General features: G+C 40.9%; 1 protein-coding gene across 1 annotated transcript in view; it reads left to right on the forward strand.

Annotated features, from left to right (window-relative positions):
• myo7aa (myosin VIIAa) overlaps positions 1-14,976 on the forward strand; it is a 63,107-nt gene that overhangs the window by 12,615 nt on the left and 35,516 nt on the right. The window contains exons 3-14 of the mRNA XM_039622819.1: positions 7,018-7,131; positions 7,349-7,501; positions 9,323-9,507; positions 9,815-9,936; positions 10,900-11,042; positions 11,276-11,389; positions 11,603-11,671; positions 11,811-11,895; positions 12,101-12,177; positions 13,023-13,142; positions 13,553-13,695; positions 14,190-14,400. Coding sequence (XP_039478753.1) covers positions 7,018-7,131; positions 7,349-7,501; positions 9,323-9,507; positions 9,815-9,936; positions 10,900-11,042; positions 11,276-11,389; positions 11,603-11,671; positions 11,811-11,895; positions 12,101-12,177; positions 13,023-13,142; positions 13,553-13,695; positions 14,190-14,400 — 1,536 coding nt within the window. The remainder of the gene's footprint in view (positions 1-7,017; positions 7,132-7,348; positions 7,502-9,322; positions 9,508-9,814; positions 9,937-10,899; positions 11,043-11,275; positions 11,390-11,602; positions 11,672-11,810; positions 11,896-12,100; positions 12,178-13,022; positions 13,143-13,552; positions 13,696-14,189; positions 14,401-14,976) is intronic.

A 14,976-nucleotide genomic window follows, 5' to 3' on the forward strand; every position in this document is an offset into this window, starting at 1 on the left:
ACCTGCAGACCTCCTTAAAGCTCCTTAAATCAAGTTATTTTGCTCATTTCCTGCTCCATGTTTTTATTTTTTGACTATTCTAAATTAGCTTTGCATGATTCACAGTTCAAAAAAATAAGTTCTATGCATTTTAAAGGCCCTCAGGTTATTCTGTCTGAAACAAGCTTCCCTCCTTCTCCCTTTAAGACAGTTTTGTTCTGACTGGCTGCTTCTTGTAAACAGAAGCTTTTAGTGCGGTGTCAGTGTGAAAACTGTATGTCTGAGATTACTGTATTATTAACACTGTGCAGAATGAAGTGTAGAAAAAATTGTGGCTCACAGAGTTTTATATCCTGGTTGGTCACACAAGCTTCCCGGTGCTGTTCAGTGGGTCATGTCCCCATTTGCTGTCTGGTTAGTTGACCTGGGGGCTTCATTGATCTCTGAATGACTTCTATATAAAGCTGTTAATGTGAGACTGAGGGTTGCTGTGGAGGGAATACTGTCCAGAAACATGGTTACAGGGCCTATTTGAGCCTGTCCCAGCTCACATTGGGCAACAGGCCAATGTGAGCCAGGCTTGAGGAATTGTTGGTTTTGGTCTTTAAATGGGAAGTTCAGATTATGTAAAGTGCCACCAGACTTCAAGTCATTCCCTGTTTACCTCAGCAGGTAGATCTACATATTTGATTTTGGGAGTTTTTTGAGCAGCTGCCAGGTTATTTGTGTTTCACTTTTTAGGCAAATGCAGTACGGAGTCAGTGCCTGGGTGGGGTCGTTCTCTGTGGAGTTCTGTGCATGTCCATGTGCCTGCATAGGTTTCCTGTGGGTACTCCAGTTTCTTCCATTAGCCCAAATAAATGCTTGTTAGGTGAACTGCTGACTCTGAACTGGCTGTAAGTGTGAATGTGAGCATGAAGTCTTGTTAGCCCTGTGACACACTGATGACCTGTGCAGGGTGTAGCCCACCTGTGACACCTATGACAGCTGTGATAGGCTCAGCACCACCACAATTCTGAGTTTGACCAGCAGAAGAAAATGGATGGTTGGACTTTCTTGCCTTCTGTGTGCCTTTTGTTTAAACCAGATCAAATACTTATATCCTGAGAAGATTACCCTTTAAAGGTTAATCAGAATCAGAATCAGCATACTTTATTAATCTCTGGGGAAATGATGTGGGTTACAGTAGCTCCAGTACAGTGACGTTAACAAAAACAGACTAGACTATTTAACAACACAATATGTTAAGATATAAGGAATAGCACAATATATACAGATCACCTAAAATGCTTTTACCTGGAGAAGCGGAGCTAAAAGGACAAACTCAAGGAAGAAATCTGTCTCATCAAACATTTTCATAGCTTCACATATGTGACGTCGAAACATTAACGGTCATTTAACAGTCACAAAGAAAATGAGTCTCCCACTGGAATAGATGCATCAGATAACGTCATTATACTTTGTTACAGAGATGCAGGGAGTATTCAGATTCATAGAGAAATAGAAATGCAGTGTAAAAAACTTGTGCACTGAAGTTGGCTGCAAAATGTTTTTAAAATTGCTCTATTTAGGAATGCTTTTTAAATATATACTCAGAGAAAAAATGTTTATGTCAGTCTATGCACATGAGAAATAATATTTACTAAACTTTGTTTGTAGTCGTCTGATTTGACTTCTGTTCAAGTAACAAACTCATCTGTGGAAAAGCTCTCTGATCTCAGTGCTGATTCCATAAGCTCACCAGTTACCATCCAAACCTAAAGCAAGGCTTCAGCACTGTAACATACAGCTGTTTGTCAGAAATAACAGCAGTAAAGGAGATGTGTCTGAAACATGGAAAAGAAAATGATGGGAAAGAGAGCGACACACAACACGAGATATCATCTAAGAGACAGACAGACACCAAACAGATCCTCTGTGTTAAATAATTCAGCATGTGGTTTCTCTCACTCCTCCTGACTGTGTCATAGCCTCTGTGTGTGTGTGTGTGTGTGTGTGTGTGTGTGTGTGTGTGTGTGTGTGTGTGTGTGTGTGTGTGTGTGTGTGTGTGTGTGACAGATGCTTGGTGGTGTAATGTTCAGGTGGCTCAGTTGGCCAGACAGAGTAGTTACTTAATTAAAGTGACTTATATGTAACGCACACTCAAACAGCTATTCATGGTGACACACTCACCCCTGAGTCAGAGCTCACGTCTCATACTGAACACGGCTGGCATTCTTCTTTAGTTGGAGAGGAAGAAGATAAACAAACCAATATGAAAACAGGCAAAAACAATATTTTTGCCTGGCCGACAGGATGTTTTAGAGTTGCTGCTAATTAAATTTTCCACCCATCCACCCAAAACTGAAAAAGTCTGGGTCAGTGGGTCATTTAGGACAGATTATTATGCATATCAAAGTTTATGCCAGTCCGTTCAGATATTTTCTTTGTACAAGCCTCTGGACAGTAAAAACATTGTGATCCCACATACTGATGCAGTGCAGTGATGAAGCAGTTAGCAGCGTTGCCTCACATTGAGATAGGTCTGGCTTTAATCTGACGTTTATGTGAGGTGTTTGCAAAGATGTTGTTCTCTGGAGTAAGTCTGCAACAGTAAGTCCTTCCTTTTTAACCAAATTTAGATGCAAAGAGACATTTTTTCCTACAACTCAAAAGCTGCTTTTTACCTTTCACATTATAGACAAATCTCAAAGCCCATCAGATCTGTTTTCAACAAGTTTCTTTGTGGTTGGGCAAGTTTCACTCATCATTAATCGTGAATGTGCAAACTTTTAATCAGTTTTGGTTTGGCCGATTATGTCACAGCCAGGCGACAAAGGCTGTCCCAATTAGGAGGCTGCTCCAAATGCGGCTGACAAGGATACACCCAACCCATTCCTCATTACCCCGAATTTCAGGGGGGGTCGGGTGTATCCTTCGTGGCCCAACCTATCCCAGAATTCATAGAGCGGTCCAGCAAATTCCAGTTTCCAACAATGGTGGCAGCTACTTCGTTTTAATATTACTCTTATTACTATTTTCAATACTTTTTTATTTAAATTATTATTTATAATATTTTTATAATGATATAAAAATACTTTTCAAATGCAGCAATGGCAGAGGAGCACGGCTAAAGAAATGAAATATTACTCTTTCTGGGTCACAAAATAAACTTTTAAGATATTTTCAGGCGAGACCGTAGCTGTGTAAACTTCAAATATCTGCTCGATTTATCAAGACATCACATATTACAAATTGTACCCGGCAGCTCGATAGCTGACTGGGTGGTCAAAGCTCACTTGAGCCAGCGAGAACACTGGACTCCCGGCACATCGTTTTCAGACCCTGCGCAGTCCTTCGCTACTCAGGTTAAACATGATATATAAGCCACTTAGATAACTTAAAAATGTTAGTTTGGCTTTTTTCAGTGTTTTATTTGTTCCTGAGTAAATCGGTTTGGCTGAGATTAAAGTTATAGTTTTCAAACAGCTGAATAAACATCAAACAGAAAACTGATTAAACAGAAGTGTGAGATGGTAGAATTTACTCCAATGTCCTGTTATATTTTAGTGAGCAAGGAGCAGACGGCTGAGTTTATTAAACTCCACCGAGACAGCTGGTGATGTAAATCTCAAGGCCAGACCGTCCAATTTCACAGCCTCACACTTCTGGCCTTCTCGGTCTTCGGAGGACCCGGCCCACATAGACCGCAAAGGACAGGTCCTTCGAAGGATGCAGCCCCTGAACTGGGACACAGCCAAGACTAGACACACAGACATGGAGCATGACTGGTTAGGGGAACAGATGGAACAAAACACGGAGACAAGAGTAACTAAACGTGAAACACAGGGGAGGCACAGAAACCAAGAGACTAGAAATTCTAAATAATAATGAAAGCAAAGACTATTAATAATTCAAAAACACTGGGTCACCAACTCAGGACCATGACAGCATCTGAAATGACCGAATTCTACCCTCCTCTCAAATTTAAGCTGACAGTTGGTGAAAGGCCATTATTTTACTTATGTGATGCATCCTGTGGTGACTACAGAGTATGTATGACAATAGGAGTCTGCAGTGGGCTTATCTATGCAGAAATCCAAAACCATAGGACACACCTGAGGAGGAAGTGACACCTGGTTGCCATGGGCAGCAGGGGATGGGTTAACAAAATGTGATGTAGAGAGTCTGGGAGAGAGAGAGAGAGAGAGAGAGCAGGAGGATTGTTGGTCCCAAAATGTTACAGTGGAAACTTACTGCACGTTTTCAAATTGATTTCTTTATGGAAGTTTTTACATTCAGCAAGGTCAGAAAACAGGACCCTGGTCTGGGCAGAGCTGTTTGACTGTAAGAAGACTGATACTGGACTTGTTTTTATTGGAATTGTTTTTCCCCACGACCCCAACTTTTTTCTTTTTTTTTTAGATAAACCTGGTGAAGAGAAACACAGGTGATGTGTGCCTGTGATCTGGGAGGAATTTCGTTTGTTAAACACTGAAGATTTTGGAGAATTTTGCAAGAAACTAAAATTCAGTGAACATCTGAACAGTTTCGAAACATTTCCTCTCATACGTGTCGGTATCGCCTCTAGACTGTTACCTCTGGATATAACTGTGAGCGTGCTTGTATGTAAGTTTTCACTGTGCACGTGAAGATGTTCAAGCGTCGGGATTATGTGGAGCTTTATGAGAAGGATCAGGCCAAATGGGCTCTGATACGCAACGTCAACACAGTGATGAAACACAGCACTCTGCTGCCGGTATGCTGACACTGTGTGTGTCTTAAGACTCATGAGTCATAATTATATGGCTTTTATCTGTAGCATTTGTGTTGCTCCGTTGCTTTGTTATTTACGTGTGCCTTTTTTCTTATATATGAGAAGAATGCTGATGTAATAGTGCAGAACTGTGTGTTAAAATAATTATGCATGGTTTTCTCTTCTGGGTCAGTTTTGACTCATGGGTCATGATTGCACATCTGAAGGGATCGTGTGTGTTTACGTTTTTAACATGGCTGTTTATGTGTGTATACTTCTTTTACTCATGCTTCCCATTTTAGCTTCTCTTCATTCTCTCCCTGTTCAGTCCAGAACTGAATTTAAAATCCCCTGTTCGTGTACAAAGAGCTGAATTTTAAGGCCCCATCAATAGTATCTTAAAGGCCTCATAGTTTTATACACTGCTCAAAAAATTAAGGAAACACTTGTTAATCAGAGTAAGCTTCAGTTAAACTTTGCTGGTCATTTAAGGGGATTGTTAATGCTGAAGGGCAACGATGAGACAACCCCCAAAACAGGAATGACTTTACAGGTGGACGACATTTTTCCCTACTCATCCTTTTAGGCTGTTTTTTGACTAGTTTTGTATTTGGCCAGTGTCAGTGTCACTGCTGGTAGCATGAGGTGATACTTGAATTCTACAGAGGTTGCACAGGTATTCCAACTCCTCCAGGATCAGTACGTGCCACTACCAGTAGGTTAGCTGCGTTGCCCAGCACAGTCTCAAGAGCATGGAGGAGATTCCAGGAGAGAGGGAGTTACTCTAAGAGAGCTGGACAGAACCGCAGAAGGTCCTTAAGCCATCAGCAGGACCAGTATAAGATCCTTTGTGACGGGAGGAAAAGGATGAGCACTGCCAGAGCTACAGGCCATTTGTGTGAATGTCTCTTACCACACAATCAGAAACAAACCTCATGAGGCCTGAGGGCCCATCGTCCTGTAGTGGGCTCTGTGCTCACTGTTCAACACTGTGAAGCCCACCTGGCATTTTCCATAGAATACCAGTATTGGCAGGTCCACCACTGGAGCCCTGTGCGTTTCACAGATGAGAGCAGGTTCATCCTGAGCACGTGTGGCAGACATGAAAGGGTCTGAAGAAGCTGTGGAGAGCATTAAGCTGACTGTAAAATCATTCAGCACGACTGGTTTGGTGGTGGGTCAGTGATGGTCTGGGGAGGCATATCCACGGACGGACACACAGACACTACATGCTAGGCAACATCACAGTGACTGCCATCAGGTATCGGGATGAATTCCCTGGACTCACTGTCAGACCCTACGCTGCTGTAGTGGGTCCTGGCTCCTGGTGCACGATACGCCTCATGTAGTGAGAGTATGCAGGCAGCACATGGAGGATGGAGGATCTGATACCACTGAGGAGGAGCCACACTCAGCTGACCTATATCCAGCTGAGTGAGACGTTATGTTTTGGTCCATCCAACACTGCCAGGTTGCACCTCAGACTGTCCAGCAGCTCAGTCATGCCCTGATCTAAGGTCCAGATCTGGGAGGAGATCCCAGAACACCATCTATCGTCTCATTAGGAACATGCCCCGATGTTATCAGGCATGCAAGCTTCTGTAGGCCGTACAAACTACTGAGTACCAGTTTAAATGGCTGCAATGAAATTTTGTGAAATTTTGGCTCCAGTAATTTTGGATTACTGGCTTAACATAAAAACTTTATGTAAATTGTATTAAACCTAAAACCTGGGTCTAGCGATAACATACTAGAAAAGTCTGGAACTGATTAAAGGTCAGACAGAAACCTTCAAAGCAAAGCAAGGATTGTCAGTCTGCTGCAGTTACTGTATTAAAAGCCAGTCCAGTGTAGAGTAAAGGTATATAAGACACATTATTAAAGAGAAACAGTTCTCAACAAAACCATAATTTAATTTCACGTACAGAATCCTGTAACACAGAGATAAAGGTAGAAGTTCTAACTTGTCGGGGGAAAAGCTTTTTATGGCTTTATTTTGGGCCAAAGTCAGCAGATTTTTTAAACTGTATTATTCGATTTTACTTTTCATTTTATAAATGCAGGTTTTCTGTCTTCATAGCCATTAGAATAAAAATTTCAAGGACATTTCAGGATGGCTGCTGTGTGGAGAGATTTGTTTCAAAAGGCTTTGAGGAATTACTTAGCCTACAGTCTGATTTCTTCAGACAACGAGCTGGTTCTAGGTTTTGATGAAAAATATTGTTTTTCACGATGAATTCACATATTAAAGCATTTTCTTGACAATGCTGCTTCATGGTTTCTCTCTGCTTCTGGCTGATCAGGGCGACTATGTCTGGTTGGACCTGAAGACTGGTCGGGAGTTTGAGGTGCCGATCGGCACAGTGGTCAAACTCTGTGACTCCGGACAGATCCAAGTGGTGGATGATGAAGGAAATGTAAGCACTTACATACAAATAAAACTTGTTTTTTAAAGAACATCTCCCGGGAAGGATGTCAGTGTCTAACACTAATCTGTGTATTAGAACCTGGATCAAACACAGACACCATATGACCCTTGAGACCATTAAAAATAGTTTGTTTAGGATCAAAAATGTCCTGAATTTCCAGTGTGCTTTCTTATGTAACTCAACTTAACTTCCCATCCTCCTTCAGGAGCACTGGATCTCCCCCCAAAATGCCACCAACATCAAGCCAATGCATCCCACCTCCATCCATGGGGTGGAAGACATGATTCGCCTGGGAGACCTCAATGAAGCTGGTATCCTCCGCAACCTGCTCATCAGATACAGAGAAAAAGTTATATATGTGAGTATTACTGCAGCGATGTTCCTGTGCAGCTTTTCCATTTCCTTATCTTGCTCAGAGTCATGGGAGGGCTGCTGAATCTAGTTTACCCTGGACAGGCTCCCAGTTCCTCACCATTATAGCTACTCTTTACAATTACAATTACAATTACAATACAATTACAACAATTAAAACTTGACTCAAACTGTGTGTCTTTGGACTGTGACCGGAAGTAGTGTTTGATATATTAGAAATTGTCATCAGTACTCGGAACCAAGGAGTGACTGAACAGGCTCAGACAGAAGCAATGCTTAAATATGAAAAACCTAATTCTGCTCATTAAAGAAACTCTACCAACAGCTATGTAGGGTACAAACTAAATCATTCACACGTGTAACCCTCATCCTGCTGGATGGATGGAACTCCAATAATAAAGATACCTCCATGTTTAATCCCTTTAATACTGTTTAAAAAGATTTTTCTACACAGAATAACAAATTTGCTCTTCTGCACTAAAACAAAACTTTATATAAAGTCTTTTCTTAATTTTTTTATTTGATTATTGACATTATTTTACACTAAACCTCATTTTAATCCCCTCAGCCCAATGAGTCACAGCAGATGGCTGTCCCTCGCTGAGCCTGGTTCTGCTGGAGGTTTTTTCCTGTTAAAAGACAGTTTTTTCTTCCCACTGTCATCAAGTGCTCGCTCGTAGAGGTTTATCTGACTATTGGGGTTACTCTGTATTATTGCAGGGTTTTAACCTTACAATATAAGGTGTTTTAAGGCAACTGTTGTTGTGATTTGGTGCTAAAGTTTAATACAAACCTAATTTTTATATTGAATTTGCTATATCTCATTTATATTAACCCTACTGCAATATGTTCTGTCTGTTTAAGCAGCTTTTTAACACTTTATTCGTCACCTTACTCTTTTAACTCTGTCACTATTTTCTCACTCCTCTCCTGTCATAATAATACCGTCCTTGCTTTATTTTCTCATTACCTCTGTTTGTTATCCTCCTTTATTTGTCCCTGTTTCTACTGAAGACAAACTGTGGTGGCAGGGTAAGTCAGCCCCTGAAACCCAAGCATGGACAGAGGCTAAAAAATATACAAGGATATGCACCCATTGCATGGATTTAATGCACGCTGCATGGCCTTGACCACAGTATACAGCGTGTTTGCTGCACGGTACAGTAGATGTCATATATTTGATGGGACTTCTTTTCTTACATCCCGTATGGATGGATGTGTGACATTGGTGCAGGGACTATAGTAACTCACTTTGGCTTAACAGTAACAGAACTGAGAGCTGCACCATGTTTCCAACATGGCTGTCTGTTCTCTTATGGCGAACAATGATACGTTCTCATTGTCATCCTTCAACATCTGAGCTACGCGACCTGTGTCAGCTCATGTACCTGCCACCAGCACCGGCTTGTTGCTCGATCCTTCCGACAACAGACAGCCGCATGACATTTTTTTGTAATATTTTTGATGTTGTATTGTGTACACTTTACTAAAGGATCTGTGGCTGGTTTCTTTGATCATTTCTCAAATTTAACTGACAGACCTTAATCTGATATTGGCAGGTGCTTTAATCTTTAAACATGAAACATAAAATGCTGACCTGTTTATGGCTGTTCAGTTTTAAGATGTGTTTTTGAACTATTTGTTAGCTTCTTATTACACTTTGCCTTCCTCTGGTTTGTAGTTACTCAGTACTTATCTTCTTTTACACATCAGCTACCAGCAGTGTCAGTCCAAAACATCAACACCTAAAAATACCTAAAAAAAAAAACAACCCATAATTTAGTTCATCCTCATTCTTTCTGTACAGACGTACACAGGCTCCATCCTTGTGGCTGTCAATCCTTACCAGCTGCTGCCCATCTACACGGCTGACCAGATCCGCCTCTACACCAACAAGAAGATCGGTGAAATGCCTCCTCATATATTTGCCATTGCTGACAACTGTTACTTCAACATGCAGAGGAACAACCGCGACCAGTGCTGTATCATCAGGTTAGGAAAAGTTCAGACTGCAGGTGGCTCAAATACAAACCAGCAATCATACAACAAGGATGTGAGTTTTAACCATGCAGACCAAAAGGTTTGTCAGTCAGTCAGATGTCTACAAACATTCAAATTTATGGATTTAAAATTCGTGATTAAAAGAAGAAAAAACAAGAAAAGTAAGAAACGGATAAAAATGTAGGTGCTGAAGATCTCGTAGAATCATCAGAATCTTTAAAATGATAAACAACCTCTTAAAAGCTTTGCTCTTTCTTAAACGTGATCACATTTTCTCACTGTTGTTTTGGTTTGATAGTGGTGAATCTGGAGCAGGAAAAACAGAAAGCACCAAACTGATCCTTCAGTTTCTGGCGGCCATCAGTGGTCAACACTCCTGGATAGAGCAGCAGGTCCTGGAGGCAAACCCTATACTAGAAGGTAACACACACACACACACACACACACACACACACACACACACACACAGAAAAGTGAGCTTTAACTCATTATCTGGAAGAAAATCTCTATGAAGTAGACAGAAACTCACAGATGATGATGTGGATTCACTTTAGCATTTACATTTATTCTCTCACAGTTGTAACAGAGACATTTTAGTTCAGTAATCTTGCAGCTGAAGGTTTTACAACTACCCAACAGTACAAACTGAGACTGTGCTGATTACCAAAGTTATTTTTAAACATATACATTAGTTCATTAAAAAATATTCTTCATTAATACAATTTTAAGCTTTGCCTGAAAGTTAAAGCTTCAGATAAGATTTACTGGATGTATTATAATAAATTCAAAATGTTCAGAAGAGCAAAACACTGTAAGATAGAGGTCTGCAGCAGTGCAGTGACAGAACATTTAATTGTTCATTAAATCAGCAGGAATTACTTGTAAGATGAAACCAAATTAGCAAGATTAATACATCAACATCTCTGGTAAATTCTTTGCCAGTTAGCCATTCATTGTGATCAAAAATAAACTCTACTTAGGCTTAAATGTTGGGCAAGATGATAAAATGTGACCCGGTGATTCTTTGTGCATCTACTTTATAGCCGTCATGATAAAACCAGGCAACCTATTACGTATGTGCAGTGCACTGTGAGTGCAAAGCAGGCATCATTTACACTTCAATCCAGCATAGCGTGAATGTCTCACCTGAGAGAAAAACAATCCTGAAACAACACACCATGCTACGTGCTCACATGTCTGAGTCTCCTCTCATATTTCAGTGAATCTACTGAAAACACACAGTGAAAACATTTACACCCAAGAAAGAAGATAATTCCTAAAGCGTCTCCATTAAGATTCCCAGTGGGCAATCAAATCTTGACAGAAATGTCTTTTGCATTGTTGGTGTTTTCCAGAGAGTTTGGTTTCTCTTTTTCTTTCCAGCCTTTGGAAACGCCAAAACGATCCGCAATGACAACTCATCTCGTTTTGGCAAATACATTGACATCCATTTCAACAAGCGAGGAGCCATAGAAGGAGCCAAGATAGAGCAGTACCTGCTGGAGAAATCCCGAGTCTGTCGACAGGTAAGTCCCAAGCTGATCAGCTCAAAGTTTAAACTCCTCAGCAGTTTCTCAGTAACTAACTGTGACATAAAAACCGTCATTCTGTTTATTGTCTTGAATTAAGGTAAAACAAAATAGCCAAAAGTCTGTTCTATCTTATGATGAATTAATCCCTGCAGTCTGCAAAGCCTTACCTTATCTTTTATAATATGTACTGGTGTAACACTGATTTGACTTTTCTCCTCTCTCTACAGGCCTACGATGAGAGAAACTACCACATCTTCTACTGCATGCTGAAGGGAATGACTGTCGATGAGAAGAAGAAACTGGGGTTGAGCAAAGCCACAGACTACACCTACCTGACCATCGTGAGTTTCTGTCTCACGCTGCGGCTGATCAGTCGCCTTATCGGTCAAGAGGAGCTTTGAGCTTTACAGCTGTTGAATAGTCTCTTATTAGGGGATCATGCCAATCAGGAAAACAGAGATTATATCAAATAAAAATAGGATAAAAAAGCAAATAAAATATGAAAAGACAAAGACTTTGTTCTGAACCCCATCCATCCCTCCGTCTCTCTGCAGGGTAACTGTACCGTTTGTGATGGCCGAAACGATATGAAGGAGTACTCCAACATCCGCTCTGCAATGAAGGTACTAACGTGTGTGCTGCTTTACCTAAAGTTAATATTGTGTATTCAACTATTTAAATATCACCAACATACTGTTTTTATCATCTTATATTTGAAAGACACTGAAAGGTAATGATTGTTTCTTCGGTCTGTTTGCTCAGGTGCTGATGTTCACCGACAAAGAGAACTGGGAGACTTCTAAGCTGCTGGCTGCTATACTGCACATGGGGAACCTGAGATACGAGGGTAAAGTGAAAAATATTACCAGAAAAGGAATTTACTGTTTACTCTTCCTGTAGCCATGTTTCCTTATGAGTATTGTTCTTAGTGTCCAGCCCTTGCAGTCCACACAAGTACAGACATAATTAACACCTCATAAAAATTATCTGTGATTTTAATTTTATTTATAAAAACACTTCTTTAGACACTCTGTTGATCTTTGACCTTTCAGCACGCACCTATGACAACCTTGATGCCTGTGAGGTTGTGCGAAGCCCTCATCTCACTACTGCTGCCACACTGTTAGAGGTGACACACACACACACACACACACACACACACACACACACACACACACACACACACACACACACACACACACACCTTTTCATTCTCTTTCATCCTGTTTTGCTTTTCTTGCCCCTCCTTCTTGTGATTGGATGCCCCTCATACACAGATGGTTGGACAACAAGTAGGCGGGACTTCTATGTTCACACCCCTGGATGTGTACCTAAAACAGCATATTAGGAATATTCAGTCAGACTGACAAGAGTAGAAAAAGCTTTTGGCTCACAGGGATCACCTGCCTGTCCACTGCCTTCATTATTTAAAACCTTTGGTCAAGTTTAATATGAGGATCCACAACTGTGACAGTATAGATATGACAGAAAATAAATAATAGTAGAATTGGCCGGCAGGTTCACCCTAATTTAAAGATCCCATTGTGCTCAGACACATTATCTACCCACCCTTCTCTCTTTTAGTCTAATTTTACAGATGATCAATCAGTCTGTTATCTGAACTTAAAAATCCCATATAGAGCATCCTACTACTGATGATCTACACTGCATCACAAGTGTTATTACAAAAAGAAAACTTTGGGGTATATTTACCAAATAAAAATGGGATATATATACTACCCACTAGTAGCAAACAATAAATAAATCAACAAAACCAGACAATAGATCACTTACAGGTCTCGCAGTTTCACGTGCTATACTCACTGTTCAGTGACACTCAAATCAAACCACCATTCAGGTATTAATAAGCAGTTTTACGATATAATTTCACAGTACTTAAAAACCTTAAATTTGATTGAATGTTTTGGAGATTCATTGAGGAGCTCCTGTGTTTATGTGTCTCTGTGTGTTAAGGTGGATGTTAAGGATCTGATGAACTGTCTGACCAGCCGAACACTCATCACCAGAGGAGAGACGGTCTCCACCCCTCTCAGCATGGAACAAGCTCTGGATGTACGGGATGCTTTCGTTAAGGTACAGCTCATAATCATCACACTTTATTCATTTAAGTTAATGAACTTAAGGAGTTAAAAGCCCCACATAGCAGAGTTGATAAAAGAGAATATATGGAGATTGTCAACACAGACTCTAGTATGAACCTTTTCAGTGTATTTCCTTTCCTTTAACTCATTATCAGAGCTATTCAAACACTTTAAGTATCTTACATCCTGCCTTGTTTACCTTCATTTCAACCTGCAGGCTTGCAGAATAATGGTCTCCTTCACTGCCTCTTCAACACATATGTGCATTTCCAGCAAGAAGTAGAATGAGACTGAGACAGTGATCAACACGTACATAATATCTCTACTAGAGATCAAATCCTTCATTGGAAATCCTTCACCTTTAATGTGTTGAACTCTGACTTTGCCCGTGTGTGCGCGCAGGGTATTTACGGACGCTTGTTTGTGTGGATCGTGGAAAAGATCAATGCAGCCATTTATAAGCCTCCATCATCTCAGCCCAAAGCGCTCAGACGCTCCATCGGACTTCTGGACATCTTTGGCTTTGAAAACTTCACAGTAAACAGGTACATTACACACTAACTCTCACACAGTGATGCTGTCCACCCTACCCACTAAATCTTTGTTCTGAGGGGTTTCCAAAGCCAGCTACAAATCCCTTGTGAGTGAAGTGTAACGTCCATAGAGGCATTCATATGCACCCTTTGCCCTCCTGGTCTTCAGGTGAGGTGCTCACTAATAGCTTTAAATATCACCGCCCACACCCATGTGACCTACCTCTAAATAATCACCATGAATGCATGAAAAAAAACACATGTATTGTGTTGTAGCTGATGAGAGATGCTAACATGTACTTTCTGATGAAACTGGCACACATTTATACCCTGTATTATTTTTTATTAAATACCAAATTTAAAAAGTCCGTTCTTATGCCTGTGGCATTCTTTATTTATTTATTTTGTGAACGCCGCTGGCATCACTACATATTGAATTGAGTTTAATTGAAATATTCTGTCAGCATTGTCAGCTTTTTTGTCACTTCTCGTCCTCGTTCCTGTAGCTTCGAGCAGCTGTGCATAAACTTTGCCAACGAGAACCTGCAGCAGTTCTTCGTGCGTCATGTGTTCAAGCTAGAGCAGGAGGAGTACAACCTGGAGAATATCAACTGGCAGCACATTGAGTTCACAGACAACCAGGATGCTCTGGACATGATCGCCATCAAACCCATGAACATCATCTCGCTCATCGACGAGGAGAGCAAATTTCCGAAGGTATTCGCTCCCATATTTGTCTCACCTTGTCACGGTCCTGGGTCAGTTCATCAACGGTCTCTGGGTGGTTCGACCCAGCATTTGGCTTATGTTTTGGTTTAGTTTTGCATTGTTCTTCTCTGGGGATACTGTTTTGATTATAATTATATTCTGTTTCTTTAGGTATCATTAGGATTAGGATGATTATTATTGTTTGAGTTCTATGTGTTATATTCAGCCTGCCTTTGAGTCTGTGTCTCTGTCTGTCTATGACCCCGTCTGTTTATGAATCTGTTTAGTTCAGCATCAATTGTGAAAGTCTTTGTCTCATGTCAGTGTGTTCAGTTTCACCTCTCCCCTCTCGTTAGCCTAATTTCTCCCAGCTGTGTCTCCCTCCTGTCTCTCATCCCTTGATTACTGCCTCAGTGTATTTAAGCCCAGTGTGTCTTTGTGTCAGTGTCGTGTCGTCCCTCAAGCTGTGTGTTTCCTCGTGTGCCTCGCCGTCAAGTGTGAGTTTACGTTTCCCAGTTTAGTTTTGTATGCTTCCCCCGTCAGCAAATAAAGTTGAGTTTTTGAGTTCATCCCTCGAGTCTGAGT

This window comes from Oreochromis aureus, linkage group 14 (assembly GCF_013358895.1).
Source record: "Oreochromis aureus strain Israel breed Guangdong linkage group 14, ZZ_aureus, whole genome shotgun sequence".
Lineage (NCBI taxonomy): Eukaryota > Metazoa > Chordata > Actinopteri > Cichliformes > Cichlidae > Oreochromis > Oreochromis aureus.